Genomic DNA, 15,631 nt, shown 5'->3' with positions numbered 1-15,631 from the left:
AATACACGTTTACGTCACAAATTTATCGGAAAGGGCACAAAAAGGACGTAGACATTTTTGCTTGTGACATTATTCTTACTTCTAGAATTCATCGTCTGACTTGGAAGTAGATGATAAGATCTAGATTTCAAGGTTATTGGTATGAGTTATTCACTTAGGTTAAAGCAACGTGTTATTTCAGTTTGCCTTATATGTTTTCCCGTCTCTTAAATATAAGTCATGCTACTTGTGTAAAGTACTAGGCTCTCAATGTGGTTATATTTATTGAAGAATTTGTAAAGCTAAACACTGAATAAATAGAAAGTATAAATAATATTAATAAAGGACAGAATTAACACTTTGGCAATTTTAATAGTTGAATATTGCACCAGTAGAATACTATTTATCTTCCTTTATATCTTGGATTGTATAGTAAATGTATATTTATTGTCCTTTGTACGATCCGTAGAAGTTGTGATGATGGTAAGCCGACGACAGGCTGTTGCTATGTTAGTAGCTCCAGTTCTATGAGGCTTCTGGACTTATGTAGATAAACAGATTGGTTCGTTCTTTCACTGGTATTGGCCAAATGATGCAGAACACACATTCGCTGGCTGGGTCTCCAGGCTAGTCCTGTCTGCAGGTCGTATTTCCATAGGTAATGGGCCCGTGTTAACGGAAATACAACAAAACGTACACAGCTTGAGATGGTCTACTGAGAGCGACACTCTTCATTTATTCTCTGTAACTATGTAAATAAAACTGGTTGTGAATTTGCATTTCCACTTGAAACTTCTTTCCTCGCCTGCTGGATCCTGAAACAACACAACGAACAATTAAAATGGTAGAAGGCGATATTCATCCGATATCGTGAACCTTGCCTCCCATTATAAAATGGTGACCCAGAACGTGTAAAGGATCTCCAGCAGCCGAAAGGAGCTACAGGACGCCAAAGAATCAACTCAACTTCCAGCCATCATTCCTGTCTGCCGCCAGATTTGAATTGCCCCACGTGGGAACAGGACATTACCAGTCGCGCGCCATTTTCTGGCGACTTTTTCAACTAAAAAAAAAGAAAAAGTTATTGGTACAAGCACACACATACAATCACAGTGTTTTGGGCATTTTTTTTTCTTTCGGCACAACAGGTTTGGCGACGAAATTTTTTTTCTTGTCTGTGCATACAGTACACGGTTCAATAAATTTTGCTCAGAAAAAAAAAATTTTTCTCGCACACACGCTACTATTTCCAGCAACAGTTTTTGTCGGTTTTTTGGTCCTTTTCTTTTTCTCCTCTGACAGAAAAAAAAAATGAGTTTACTTAATCATCCTTCTTTCACTGGTGACGTCATGCTTTGGTTCGCACAGTTGGAGGCATATTTTGCAACACATGTGGTACCTTCGCAGCGACAATTAAATCTTCTCCTTTGTAACATTCCTGCACCACTTGCTACTTCAGTCAGGGATCTCATCAGTGATCCTCATCCGGGGTTCTCCGACGGAACACTAAATCCGTGGAGTCTAAGTTTAATTAGCTAATGCAGGATGAGGAGCTAGGAGACAGGACGCAGTCTCAATTCTTACGGCATCTACGCGAGCTCATATATAAATAATAATCATAATTTTTCTATCGTCTTGGCCTAACAGCCCTTATTGTTTGTTTTCACTGTCTTCTTTTTACTGTCTTGTTCTCACTGTCCTGTTCTTGTTTACACTTTCACCCTCCGCAAAAAATTCCAAATTTTATTTGGTTTGCTTTGCGTGAAGGACTGTTCCAACGAAGTCGCGTATTGTCCTTGCCTTCGAAACGCGGAGTAGATGGACAGGGACAACTGATGAAGGGAAATATTCTTTATGTTGCATGTCTCGTTTCTCTGTTTTTTTCGTTGTTCGAAAAAAAGTTCGTTTTCCGTTTTCGTTTCTCATTGTGTTTAACATTTTTTTTGTGATGTCCTGTACCCATATATGCATGTAGGTATACATATAGATGTAGGTATGTACATATATGTATGGATATATGCACACACACACACACACACACACACACACACACACACACACATATATATATATATATATATATATATGTATATATATAGACACAAAATGTGATCTATTTCTAGCGCATTAATTGTCCACGTTAGTGGTTGACGTTATTTTTAAAATGTACCTTAATCCCCTGAGATTGCAGATAATATTTCTGAATCTCTTTGATCCTTTAAATGTGCTGGCCCCCTGATAATTAATCGATATTAATTAATATATTAATATATGACTAATTACCAGATCTTATAAATATATATATATATATATATATATATGAAAGAAGGTTTGAAAATGCACTTATTTAAAAAAAATATTTATTTACTTAACCGGTTTCACTTTTTTAGAAAAAGTTTATCAAAAGTCTTTGAGAATAATAAAAAATGTTAAAAAACAGTTTGAGTATTAAAATGCATATATACATTCTTTGATGATAAAATATATTTAAAGTATAAAGCTTTGTATGAACTTTGTAGTGTTACATGCTGATTGTCACACATTCTCTGATATTAAGGTGAAATTGTTAAAAACAGTGTTAAAAACAGTGTATGAAAATACACATATGGAAAAATACATATACATATTCTTATACATATTCTTTGACAATCGAATAAAATTGAGGAGGAACTGACCTGGCCTTTTTCTCTTGTGTATATTGAGGGAATGTTTTACTGTCTTAAGAGACAGTATGACTGGCTAGCTGGGGTGGGAGGGAAGAAGAGTTAAAGAAGATTTTTTTATTTTTGGTTGGTCTGTGACAGTCTGTCATGGTTCACTGGTTTTTGGGACTGGTTTTGTGCACATCTCTATGTGTGTGTGTAAATATGTGTGTTTGTGTCCGTGTGTGTGGGTGTGGGTATGTGTGTGTGTGTGTGTGTGTGCCGTTTTTATTGGTCCCAGAGTTTATTGTGGAATGTGTATATGAGTGTGTGTTTGAGTGTTTTTTGTGTCGGTGGGGATGTTAGGTGTGTGTACGTGAGACTGTGCGTATATCTCTTTGTCTGAGTGTGTATGTGTTGTTTTGATCGTCCTTGTGGTGTGTGTGTCTGTGAGAGCAACCGTATGTATGTGTGAGGGTGTGTACGTATGTGTGCATCTGTGTGTGTGCACGTGGGAGTGTTTTGTGTGAGTGTGGGAATGTATGTGTGTCTCTGTCTGAGTGGGTGTGTTGTTTTAAATACCTTGTGGTGTGTGTGTGTGTGTGTGTGTGTGTGTGTAAAGCAAACGTATGTGTGTGATGGTTCATATGTATGTGTATGTCTATGTCTGTAAGTGTGCGTGTGTGGCATGTGTATATGAGTATGTGTGTGTTTTTTATCTATGGTAGGATGGTGTGTGTATGTGTGTGCACGTTTGTGTGAGTGTGTATGTGTGTGATTAATATTTGTTAGGGTGTTGTGTGTGCGCATGGGTGTGTATGTGTATATGTGCTTGTTCGTGTGTGAGCGTGAGTGCGTTTGTGAGTGCGTGTGTATGTGTGTTTGTGTGTTTTTTGTGTCGGTGGGGATGTTAGGTGTGTGTACGTGAGACTGTGCGTATATCTATTTTTCTGAGTATGTACGTGTTGTTTTAATCGTCCTTGTGATGTGTGTGTGAGAGAGAGCGCAACCGTATGTATGTGTGAGGGTGTGTACATATGTGTGCGTCTGTGTGTGTATGTATGTGTGCATCTGTGTGTGTGCGTGGGAGTGTTTTGTGTGAATGTGGGAGTGTGTGTATACGTGAGTGTGTGTGTGTCTCTCTCTGTGTCTGAGTGAGTCTGTTGTTTTAAATACCCATTGTGGTGTGTGTGTGTGTGTGTGTAAGCAACCGTATGTGTGTGTGATGGTTCATATGTATGTGTATGTCTGTATGTGTACGTATGTTTATTTGTGTTGTGTGTTGGTGGGGGTGTTACATGTGTGTACGTGAGTTTGTGTGTGTCTCTAAGTATGTTTGTGTTTGAGTTGTCATTGTGGTGCGTGGGTGTGTGAGGGAGCAACTGTATGTGTGTGCATGAGGATGTATGTGTGTGTGAGCATGTATGTGTGTGTTGTATTTATTTGGTGTCCTTGTACGTCGGGTTTATCCAGGTGAGGTGTATGTGTGTGCATGTGTGTTCCGTGTATGTTGGTACTGGGTATGCGTTTGTATGTGTGTGTACGTGGGTATGGTTTGTGTAGTTTCCTGGTGTATATGTGTACATGTGTGTGTGCGCTGTAATTGTGAGTGATTAGTTTTGTTTGTATTGTTAGTACAGTATATGTGTGTATACGTGTGCGTGTGTTTGTGTGAGTGCGTCTATGTGGCTTGTATTTGTCGGGGAGGTGTGTCATTGTGTGTGCATGCTTCTGTGCTTGTGGGTGTTTGTTGTGATTGTTGGGATTGTATTGTGTGTGTTTTTCTTTGAGTGTGTGTGTGACATTTTTACTGGGGAACAGGCGTATGGTGTTTGTATGTGTGTGTACATATGTATGCAAATATGCGTGTGAGAATATGATTTGTGGTTGCCGGAGGTGTAGGTGTGTGCATGTACCTGTTTACATATGTGTGTATGGGTGTTGGTTGTGGTTGCTACAATTGTATTGTAAGTATATATATGCATGTGTTTTTTCTTGAAATGTATGTGGGTTTGTGCTCTGGTGTGGAGATACTGTGATTGTGTGTGTGTCTGTATATATGTGTGTAAGTGTGTTCGTGTCGGAGGTTTGCATTGTATTGATGTGTGTGATTTTGCGTATCTGTGTGTCTTTGTTTTGGGCGTGCACCTGGGGAGGGGGCTTATGTTAGAGTATGTTGAGCTGTGGTCTGTATTTTTGAATAAGATTATTTTCCCTATTTATTCGTGTTTGGTCAGTGGTGTTGTCTGAGCATTGGTATAATGGGAAAACTAGGAATTTGGGGGACTTGTTTTGTGCACACAGATCTAAGTGCCCACTGAGTGGTATCTGTCTTGTGGTGGGATCCCTCAATTGTTGGCGGTGGACTGTCATCCTTTCTCTGAGAGTGAGGCTCGTTTGCCCTATGTATTCTTTGTGGCACCCTTCACACCTTATGGCATAAAGTAAATTTTTTGATGCGCAGGTGAAGTTATTTTTTATGACAAAAGTGTGTCCCGACTGGAATCTGTATGTTGTTCCTTCCATGAGGTGGATGCAAGTCCTGCAGTTGGAACGACCACATTTTTTGACAGTAGGTGGTGGGCTTGTGTTGGGCAATTTTGCATTCGTGAGTAGGTTTTTTAGGGATTTAGGTTGTCTTTTGCTTTTTATTATTTTATGGGTTGCGAGTACTCTTTTTAGACGTGGGTCTTGATTCAGTAGTGGGATGTTTTTGTATATTATTGTGTAAGCTTCTGCATTTCTAGGATTGTGTGTTGAGAGATATGGGAGACTATTTAACGTGCCGTGTATGTGTTTCGGTTTTCGCAGGTCATGGGTAGCAATTGCCTTGGCCCGTTCTATTCCATTGTCAACTAATGATGCTGGGTAATGTCTTTCGAGGAGAATTGCCTTTAGTTCTTCGAGTCTTTTATTTCGAGTTCTATAATTAGAGACAATTGTGCAAATTCTTCTCGCAAGGTTGAAGGGAATGTTTGTCTTTGTATGTTTTGGGTGATTGGAGGTGAACAGAAGGTATTGCTTGGAATCAGTCGGTTTGTAATGAATATCAGTCTATGCAAACCTGGTGATGGCCTACTTAGAATTGCAGATCTACGACAAATCCAAAACTAGATACGGCCTGTCTTTCCACCAATACCTGTTGAAGAATTGGAAACGTTACTTGGATGATTGCCTCATCCTATGGTCCCACACACTCGACCAACTCTTTGACTTCAAAACTCTAATTAACAGTGTCAACAACCATATCCAATTTACAATGGAATACAGTCAAGACCAACTTCCTTTTCTTGACATTCTCATTATAAAAATGGGTACCAGCATTGTGACTGATATTCATTACAAACCGACTGATTCCAAGCAATACCTTCTGTTCACCTCCAATCACCCAAAACATACAAAGACAAACATTCCCTTCAACCTTGCGAGAAGAATTTGCACAATTGTCTCTAATTATAGAACTCGAAATAAAAGACTCGAAGAACTAAAGGCAATTCTCCTCGAAAGACATTACCCAGCATCATTAGTTGACAATGGAATAGAACGGGCCAAGGCAATTGCTACCCATGACCTGCGAAAACCGAAACACATACACGGCACGTTAAATAGTCTCCCATATCTCTCAACACACAATCCTAGAAATGCAGAAGCTTACACAATAATATACAAAAACATCCCACTACTGAATCAAGACCCACGTCTAAAAAGAGTACTCGCAACCCATAAAATAATAAAAAGCAAAAGACAACCTAAATCCCTAAAAAACCTACTCACGAATGCAAAATTGCCCAACACAAGCCCACCACCTACTGTCAAAAAATGTGGTCGTTCCAACTGCAGGACTTGCATCCACCTCATGGAAGGAACAACATACAGATTCCAGTCGGGACACACTTTTGTCATAAAAAATAACTTCACCTGCGCATCAAAAAATTTACTTTATGCCATAAGGTGTGAAGGGTGCCACAAAGAATACATAGGGCAAACGAGCCTCACTCTCAGAGAAAGGATGACAGTCCACCGCCAACAATTGAGGGATCCCACCACAAGACAGATACCACTCAGTGGGCACTTAGATCTGTGTGCACAAAACAAGTCCCCCAAATTCCTAGTTTTCCCATTATACCAATGCTCAGACAACACCACTGACCAAACACGAATAAATAGGGAAAATAATCTTATTCAAAAATACAGACCACAGCTCAACATACTCTAACATAAGCCCCCTCCCCAGGTGCACGCCCAAAACAAAGACACACAGATACGCAAAATCACACACATCAATACAATGCAAACCTCCGACACGAACACACTTACACACATATATACACACACACACAATCACAGTATCTCCACACCAGAGCACAAACCCACATACATTTCAAGAAAAAACACATGCATATATATACTTACAATACAATTGTAGCAACCACAACCAACACCCATACACACATATGTAAACAGGTACATGCACACACCTACACCTCCGGCAACCACAAATCATATTCTCACACGCATATTTGCATACATATGTACACACACATACAAACACCATACGCCTGTTCCCCAGTAAAAATGTCACACACACACTCAAAAGAAAAACACACACAATACAATCCCAACAATCACAACAAACACCCACAAGCACAGAAGCATGCACACACAATGACACACCTCCCCGACAAATACAAGCCACATAGACGCACTCACACAAACACACGCACACGTATACACACATATACTGTACTAACAATACAAACAAAACTAATCACTCACAATTACAGCGCACACACACATGTACACATATACACCAGGAAACTACACAAACCATACCCACGTACACACACATACAAACGCATACCCAGTACCAACATACACGGAACACACATGCACACACATACACCTCACCTGGATAAACCCGACGTACAAGGACACCAAATAAATACAACACACACATACATGCTCACACACACATACACCCTCATGCACACACATACAGTTGCTCCCTCACACACACACGCACCACAATGACAACTCAAACACAAACATACTTAGAGACACACACAAACTCACGTACACACATATAACACCCTCACCAACACACAACACAAATAAACATACGTACACATACAGACATACACATACATATGAACCATCACACACACATACGGTTGCTTACACACACACACACACACCACAATGGGTATTTAAAACAACAGACTCACTCAGACACAGAGAGAGACACACACACACTCACGTATACACACACTCCCACATTCACACAAAACACTCCCACGCACACACACAGATGCACACATACATACACACACAGACGCACACATATGTACACACCCTCACACATACATACGGTTGCGCTCTCTCTCACACACACACATCACAAGGACGATTAAAACAACACGTACATACTCAGAAAAATAGATATACGCACAGTCTCACGTACACACACGAACAAACACATATACACATACACACACATGCGCACACACAACACCCTAACAAATATTAATCACACACATACACACTCACACAAACGTGCACACACATACACACACCATCCTACCATAGATAAAAAACATACACATACTCATATACACATGCCACACACGCACACATACAGACATAGACATACACATACATATGAACCATCACACACATACGTTTGCTTACACACACACACACACACCACAAGGTATTTAAAACAACACACCCACTCAGACAGAGAGACACACACACACTCCCACACTCACACAAAACACTCCCACGCGCACACACACAGATGCACACATACATACACACCCTCACACATACATACGGTTGCTCTCACACACACACACACCACAAGGACGATCAAAACAACACATACACACTCAGACAAAGAGATATACGCACAGTCTCACGTACACACACCTAACATCCCCACCGACACAAAAAACACTCAAACACACACTCATATACACATTCCACAATAAACTCTGGGACCAATAAAAACGGCACACACACACACACACCCACACAAACACACATATATACACACACACATAGAGATGTGCACAAAACCAGTCCCAAAAACCAGTGAACCATGACAGACTGTCACAGACCAACCAAAAAAAAAAAATCTTCTTTAACTCTTCTTCCCTCCCACCCCAGCTAGCCAGTCATACTGTCTCTTAAGACAGTAAAACATTCCCTCAATATACACAAGAGAAAAAGGCCAGGTCAGTTCCTCCTCAATTTTATTCGATTGTCAAAGAATATGTATAAGAATATGTATATGTATTTTTCCATATGTGTATTTTCATACACTGTTTTTAACACTGTTTTTAACAATTTCACCTTAATATCAGAGAATGTGTGACAATCAGTATGTAACACTACAAAGTTCATACAAAGCTTTATACTTTAAATATATTTTATCATCAAAGAATGTATATATGCATTTTAATACTCAAACTGTTTTTTAACATTTTTTATTATTCTCAAAGACTTTTGATAATCTTTTTCTAAAAAAGTGAAACCGGTTAAGTAAATAAATATTTTTTAAAAATAAGTGCATTTTCAAACCTTCTTTCATATATATTTCCACTCGTACGGTATTCCACAACTTTACTTTATTATATATATATATATATATATATATATATATATAAACCTGGGTGTATTCTTCTATCTTTCGAATTTCTCTCGCATACCCTTTAATATTTCAGTGTTTAAATATGTTTCATGAACAGCAAAAATATACAGCTAACCAGTTATTAACGAAAAATTAACAAAAAATAAATTGTTTAACCAACATTGAAATAAACAGATGCTGCTCAATTATTTTCTGGTGTTATTTCTTTGTATCTTAGACGTCACATTTGTCAAAAGCGGAGGGTGGTCAAAACACCAATTCGAGAGCAAGAAATCATTTCACATCCCATATATCAGCGAGCTATGAGACCATGTAGATCATCTGTGACTGGATATTGCTCCACATTAAAGTAAGCCTGAATTTTGCTTATTCATCGATTATCTCTGCCGCCATACGAAGCTACACATTGTTAATACTGTTGTTAATATTTTCAGGTTGACTTGATGGAACAGACCTAGGTTTGGGGCCAGAGATAATAAATATTTTTTAAATACACATAAGATATACATATACAGCATACCATAATACAACAAAGTATGATGTGAAGATGTTAGAAACTGCGTATTATGTTTTAAAGGGATTCGAATAAAACAAAAAGAAACGCAATAAAAGAAAATACATAAATTATAAAAAATATATGTAATGGAGGAATACGAAGTCTGATCAATAAGTATCCAGACTGTTCGCATAGTAACGAAGCTAAAGTACGCAGAGTGAAGCCAGTTGGCAAAGATTAACCTTGAACTCTGTTGTACGTACGCACTAAGTTTTAACGCTCTAGCTCACCTCCGCTGTTTATAGTAGCGCTCGGAAGGAACGTGAGCAGCGTGTGATCGTCACATTGACCATGACAGAAAGAGTTGTCATAGCGATACCTGTTCAACGGCCTACGCAAAGTTGCAGAAAGTGTATGGAGAGGAGGTTATGAGCCGCACATAAGTGTACGAGTGATTGAGACGTTTCCAAGCTGGTTGAAAAAATGTCGATATTGACGAACATTCTGGGAGACCCGCAACCAGCAGAACTGAGAAATATACCGCAGATGTGCGTGCAGCTGTGAGGGGAAATCGTCGAATCACCATCCGTGAATTATCAGAGGAGGTGCAGATTAGTTACAGTTCAGTTCAGTCCATTATCACTGAAGATTTGGGTATGAGACGCGTGTCTGCCAAGTTTGTGCCAAGATTACTTTCAGCTAACCAAAAAAGACACTCGGGTTTCAGTTACACAAGATCTCCTTGATTGTGTCGAGTGATGAAAACTTTTTTGAAAACTTTGCGAAGGCCTCTGAGCAGGTATCGCCAAGCTTTTGGCAAAATTTGATGCAGATGCCCTGCTCAACTTTCTGTCATGGTCAATGTGACGATCACACGCTACACGCCTTCTTTCCAAGCCCTGCTGTAAACAGCGGAAGTGAGCTAGAACGTTAAAACTTAGTGCACATGCATAGGAGACTTCAAAGTCAATCAGTGCCAAGCGGCTTTTACTCTGCGTGCTTTAGCTTTATTATTGTGGCAACAGTCCGGATCCTTATTGATCAGACCACGTAACAGATATTGACCTAGACGTAGATACAATGGCATATCAAATACTGTTAAACGTTACAACCGTCTTCGCTGGCCCCCAAACCTCTACATGGTTGCTTTATATTCAAGAAATAATTGAGACATTTCCGTCATATGAAAACCTTTCGATTTAAAAATGGGAAAACATTGGTAATATCGTCGTTTAGGCTTGATTATAGTTTTAATCCATCTTTTTACTTAACACTACTATCAAACCTTTGGAGCTCACTCAATAAGGGGTATGTTTCGTTATTTAAATGTCACCTTCCTTTTCTTCAGGCTTGTTCAACAAAAAATTGTCCGTTACGTCACACGACTTCAAACAGAACATCAAGTGATGTACACGTGTTGTCCCGGATGGAGTCAGCATTCTCAAAGAGAAAATACATGTCTCAAACGTAAGTAGGTTATTTATTTGTGTGTGTGTGTGTGTGTGTGTGTGTGTGTGTGTGTGTGTGTGTGTGTGTGTGTGTGTGTGTGTGTGCGCGTATGGTTGTGTGAAGGCACGTAGCTTAGTAGTTAGAGTATTCGGCTCACAATCATAATGTCATGAGTTCAATTCCCGGCGAAGCGTTGTGTCCTGGAGCAAGAAACTTTATTTCATGTTGCTCCCGTCCAAACAGCTGGCAAAAATGAGTTGTACCTGTATTTCAAAGGGCCGGCCTTGTCACCCTCTGTGTCACGCTGAATCTCTCTGAGAACTACGTTAAGGGTACACGTGTCTGTTGAGTGTTCAGCCACTGGCACGTTAATTTCACGAGCAAGCTGTTCCATTGATCGTATCAGCTGGGACCTTCGTCGTCGTAACCGACGGCGTGCTCCTTTATATATATATACGTAATTAGGATAAAGTCATTATTTTATGTTTTTACTAAAATATCATAATGGTTAATTTATATTAAAATTATAATAAGGGTGTTGAATGATTACAACACCTATAGCATATTTACTGCAGAACTATTCTGAGTAAATAAGTACAATGTTGAAATAGACGCGTGGATTTAAATTCGTGAATATGTGCGAAATGCATGTACATTATTTGCGTTTGTGGCGGTGTGTATAATGTATTTTCCATTTATTTACGTTCGGTATGTTGCCACTGATGATCGGAGAAGAATTTTAATAACTCAAACCGTGAAATTTATAGATATGGTACTATCCAAATTATTTTATAAATTCTCGCTATTTTCCTCGCTTACTCTATTTCTAGCAGACTGGTGTTGTAATCATTCAACACCCTTATTATAATTTTATATATATATATATACACACATATATATATATATATATATATATATATATATATATATATATATATATAAATTGTAAATCCCAAAAATAACAACAAAAATACAAAGGATTCTGCGGTACACGTGTTTCAAGCTTTATATCAGTGTATGATTTACAATACAAAGCTATCTTCAGCCGCAAAAGTATTTCTCTCCCAGGAAATTATATATATATATATTATAAGCAGTTAAATATATGTCTAGTCATAGAGTGACCAATGGTTTCGCATCCATAAGACGCTTACTCTATGGACTACTTGCCAAACCCTAATGATGGCTCCCTAACCGTTGACCCAACGAAACATCCAAGTTATGGGAGATGAAAAAAGGGATGGCTTCACCATTATTGACTGGTTCTCATCTGTAGCTAAGTAGAGTGGAGCAACGTGAAATAAAATGATTTACTGAAGGTCATGAGCACTCCTTCCGTGTCAGGAATTGATTCCTAAACTCTCTGATCATGAGCCCGACACGTTAACCACTAAGCTACGCGCTTTCATTTGTTACCTAAAAGAGGAAATAAAACTGTAATGGCAAGAATAATAGTCAAATTCATAGCAAGTCGAATTTTCTATCTGGTTTTAGAATCTTTCCGAAATTATTTCATTTCACTTTAGTTATTATTGCTCTTCGAAAAATATAACGTCTCAGTTCCACTCCTCCATTAGCATATAGAGGCTTTTGTACATAGTAAGAAAAAAAAAGCCAGTGTTGATGTTGTTAATTAAAAATGCTAAGACGCAGAATAAATGAATTTATCAGAAAAGTATTAAAGAAATAAATATATGAATAAAAGCACAAAAGGCCAGTTTTCTAAATGGCGTCGATATTAAAATGTATGTTACTCATGCCCCCAACAGGAATGTTACAATTAGGCTATTGTATAGTGCGTGATACATCGGTAGCTGGGGCAGAGACCTTGGATTGTGAAGTGTTGCGTAGTTAGACATTGTTATGGTAGCTGCTTGTCACTAACAGCAACAGCTGTTGTTAACAAGTTAACCAAAAGTATTTCCGGTTGCCTTTAACTGTAGCATGAATCCAGCTGTTTGATAACGGTAAACAGGGGAAACCATCCTGTGGTCTCTTTGAACTCTGTTAGTATATATAAGTAAGCACAATACCATTGCTAACTTAGACACAAGGACTCAAATTTCGATAAAATCAACTTCAATGTTCGACTAGCATTTATCTTATCAACGCCTAAAGGAAGAACTATAAAGTTGATCTCGGCGAATGTACTTGAAAAATAACGTAAGACATTTTGACCGCCACTCTGCTACAAACTGATGCGCTAAAAATTAAGAGCAATGCGAAAATATATTTGAAAATAACAACTCTAAAAATAACATGTGACGCAGACCCAGCAAGAAGTATTATGCCGTCAGTAGTTTCCTTGGCTCCTACTGGTTACCTTCTGCAAAAATATATGACTACAATAACAACACTAAAAATAACTCTTGTACCAAGCCGCCAAGAAGAACAATACTAAAGTATATGAGAATATAATATCTTTAAAAATATCTGTGAATCTAATGCTAAATAAATACTGAAAAATTATTGTGGTGTAATAATAGTTCTAACGAACATTTTGAAGCTAGTAATAGTGATACGAATAACTGTAAACTATATCAAAGTAGCGTCTAGAAAAACAATCTAAGAGCCAATATCAAACAGAGAACAGTAGTGAAATATTTCAAGGCTCTATAATAACTTTAACAAGACTAGAGCCAACATCAGCGGTTTATAATAACTTTAAGGAAGGACTGTGTGGTTAAAACGTTCGCTTCGCAATCACGTGGTTCCAGTCTCCATTACATCATGCAGCATTTTGGTGATGCATCGTCTACTATAATGTAGAATTAACCAATACTTCAGAGCAGAATTTGGTAGTCGGAAACTATTCGGAACCCCACAGTATAGATACAGATAGAGAGAGATTAACAGATACACACTCATACATACACACAGGTATATATATATATATATATATATATATATATATATATATATATATATATATATATATATATATATATATATATATACTTCACTTAACAAAGCAAAGGGCCCTGTCAGAGGGCCCTGGTCATCCTGGGCAAGGTGACGTGGACTCCTTCCCCTCTCTGGTGAATTTCACATTCACCCTATTAACTGTATAAGGCGGGATCCCAAGGTTTTCTGCGATTTACGCTAAGTCCACCTACAGGTTGACCCACAACACAGCCTCTTTGAAATTTGGACTGTACCAAGGTTTCTTTTGTATGTGACATGATTAAACAGTCAGATATAGAACCTGAAACATAAAAATGTCCATTAATACAAGATATAAACTATTTCAAGTTAAAATAAACATAAAACGATGGTTTATGAGGTGTCTATTTACTTCTGTCATGCCTATGTACACGCTGCAGTAAAATTTGTGCTTCGCTTGCTCACGGAAGATCAAAAGTAGTCACGACTAAATGTGTATCATGAACTGAAAGAACAATTGGAAGTTGATCCGGACCGTTATTCAAAGGTCATTACTGGTGACGAAAGGTGGTGCTACAGCCACGACCCGGAAATGAAGCAGCAATCAAATCAATGGAAACATTCAATGTCACCACACCCTATATACATACATGTATACATATCTATCTATATTTTATTATATTATATTATATTATATTATATATACGAGGGGGTGCTCAAAAGAAACTGGAATTTTGCAATATTATTTTATTTAGTTCTACATGTTTACACACTTTTATCGCCTTCAAAGTATTCTCCATTTGAAGCAATGCGTCGGCCCAAAAGCGTTTCCCACCGTTCGAAGCAGTCCAGGAAGTCTTGCGAAGTGATACCTTTTAACACCTCCGTCGTTTTGTCTTTACTCCTTCAACATCTGCAAAGCGTTTTCCTTTAAGGATTTTTTCATTCGGGAGAACAAAAGAAACTTGCAGGGTGCAAAATCAGATGAATAGGAAGGGTGGATAAGCAGAGTCATGTCATTGTTCAAGAACTGTCTAGCACTAAAGGCGGTGTGCGCAGGTGCATTGTGATGAAACTACCACTTTCCACTTTGCCACTGGTTGCAGCGCTGTCGTCTCACTGCGTCTCGTAAACGCTTCAGAACTGCTAAGTAAGACGTCAGGTTAACAGTTTGACAAAGATGAAAAATTCAGTGTAGACAATTCTTTTCGCATCGATGAAACAAATCAGCATCGTCTTGACATTGGACTTCACTTGACGCGCTTTTTTAGGGTGTGGTGACATTGAATGCTTCCATTGATTTGATTGCTGCTTCATTTCTTTGACTTTCCCTTTCTCTTTGTTGCCTTTTTTCTGTACCAGTTGCCTTCTTTGGTTTGAACTTCCATTCGTTTATTTCATCCACTATGCGCTGTTTTACGGTAACATTCCGTAATTATTTCTTTTCATCCAAAACTTTTCTGGTGGCTCTTTCCATGACATCAGGAGGGGTAGCCCCCGCCCCTGTAGTCTTCCTTTTGTAATTTCTAG

The 15,631-nt window shown here is 38.5% G+C and overlaps 1 protein-coding gene across 2 annotated transcripts in view; it reads left to right on the top strand.

Moving 5' to 3' along the window:
• Positions 1-15,631, top strand: part of LOC106875935 (epidermal growth factor-like protein 7) — a 48,157-nt gene that overhangs the window by 12,885 nt on the left and 19,641 nt on the right. For both annotated transcript variants that reach the window (XM_014924253.3, XM_052965606.1), the window contains exons 2-3: positions 9,491-9,622; positions 11,118-11,236. In XM_014924253.3, the coding sequence (XP_014779739.1) occupies positions 9,491-9,622; positions 11,118-11,236 (251 nt within the window). The remainder of the gene's footprint in view (positions 1-9,490; positions 9,623-11,117; positions 11,237-15,631) is intronic.

The sequence above is a fragment of the Octopus bimaculoides genome, chromosome 2 (assembly GCF_046866305.1).
Source record: "Octopus bimaculoides isolate indiv1 chromosome 2, ASM4686630v1, whole genome shotgun sequence".
NCBI classification, from domain to species: Eukaryota; Metazoa; Mollusca; class Cephalopoda; order Octopoda; family Octopodidae; genus Octopus; species Octopus bimaculoides.
Note: the sequence above shows the minus strand (reverse complement) of the source record. Positions and strands in the feature narration are given on the sequence as shown.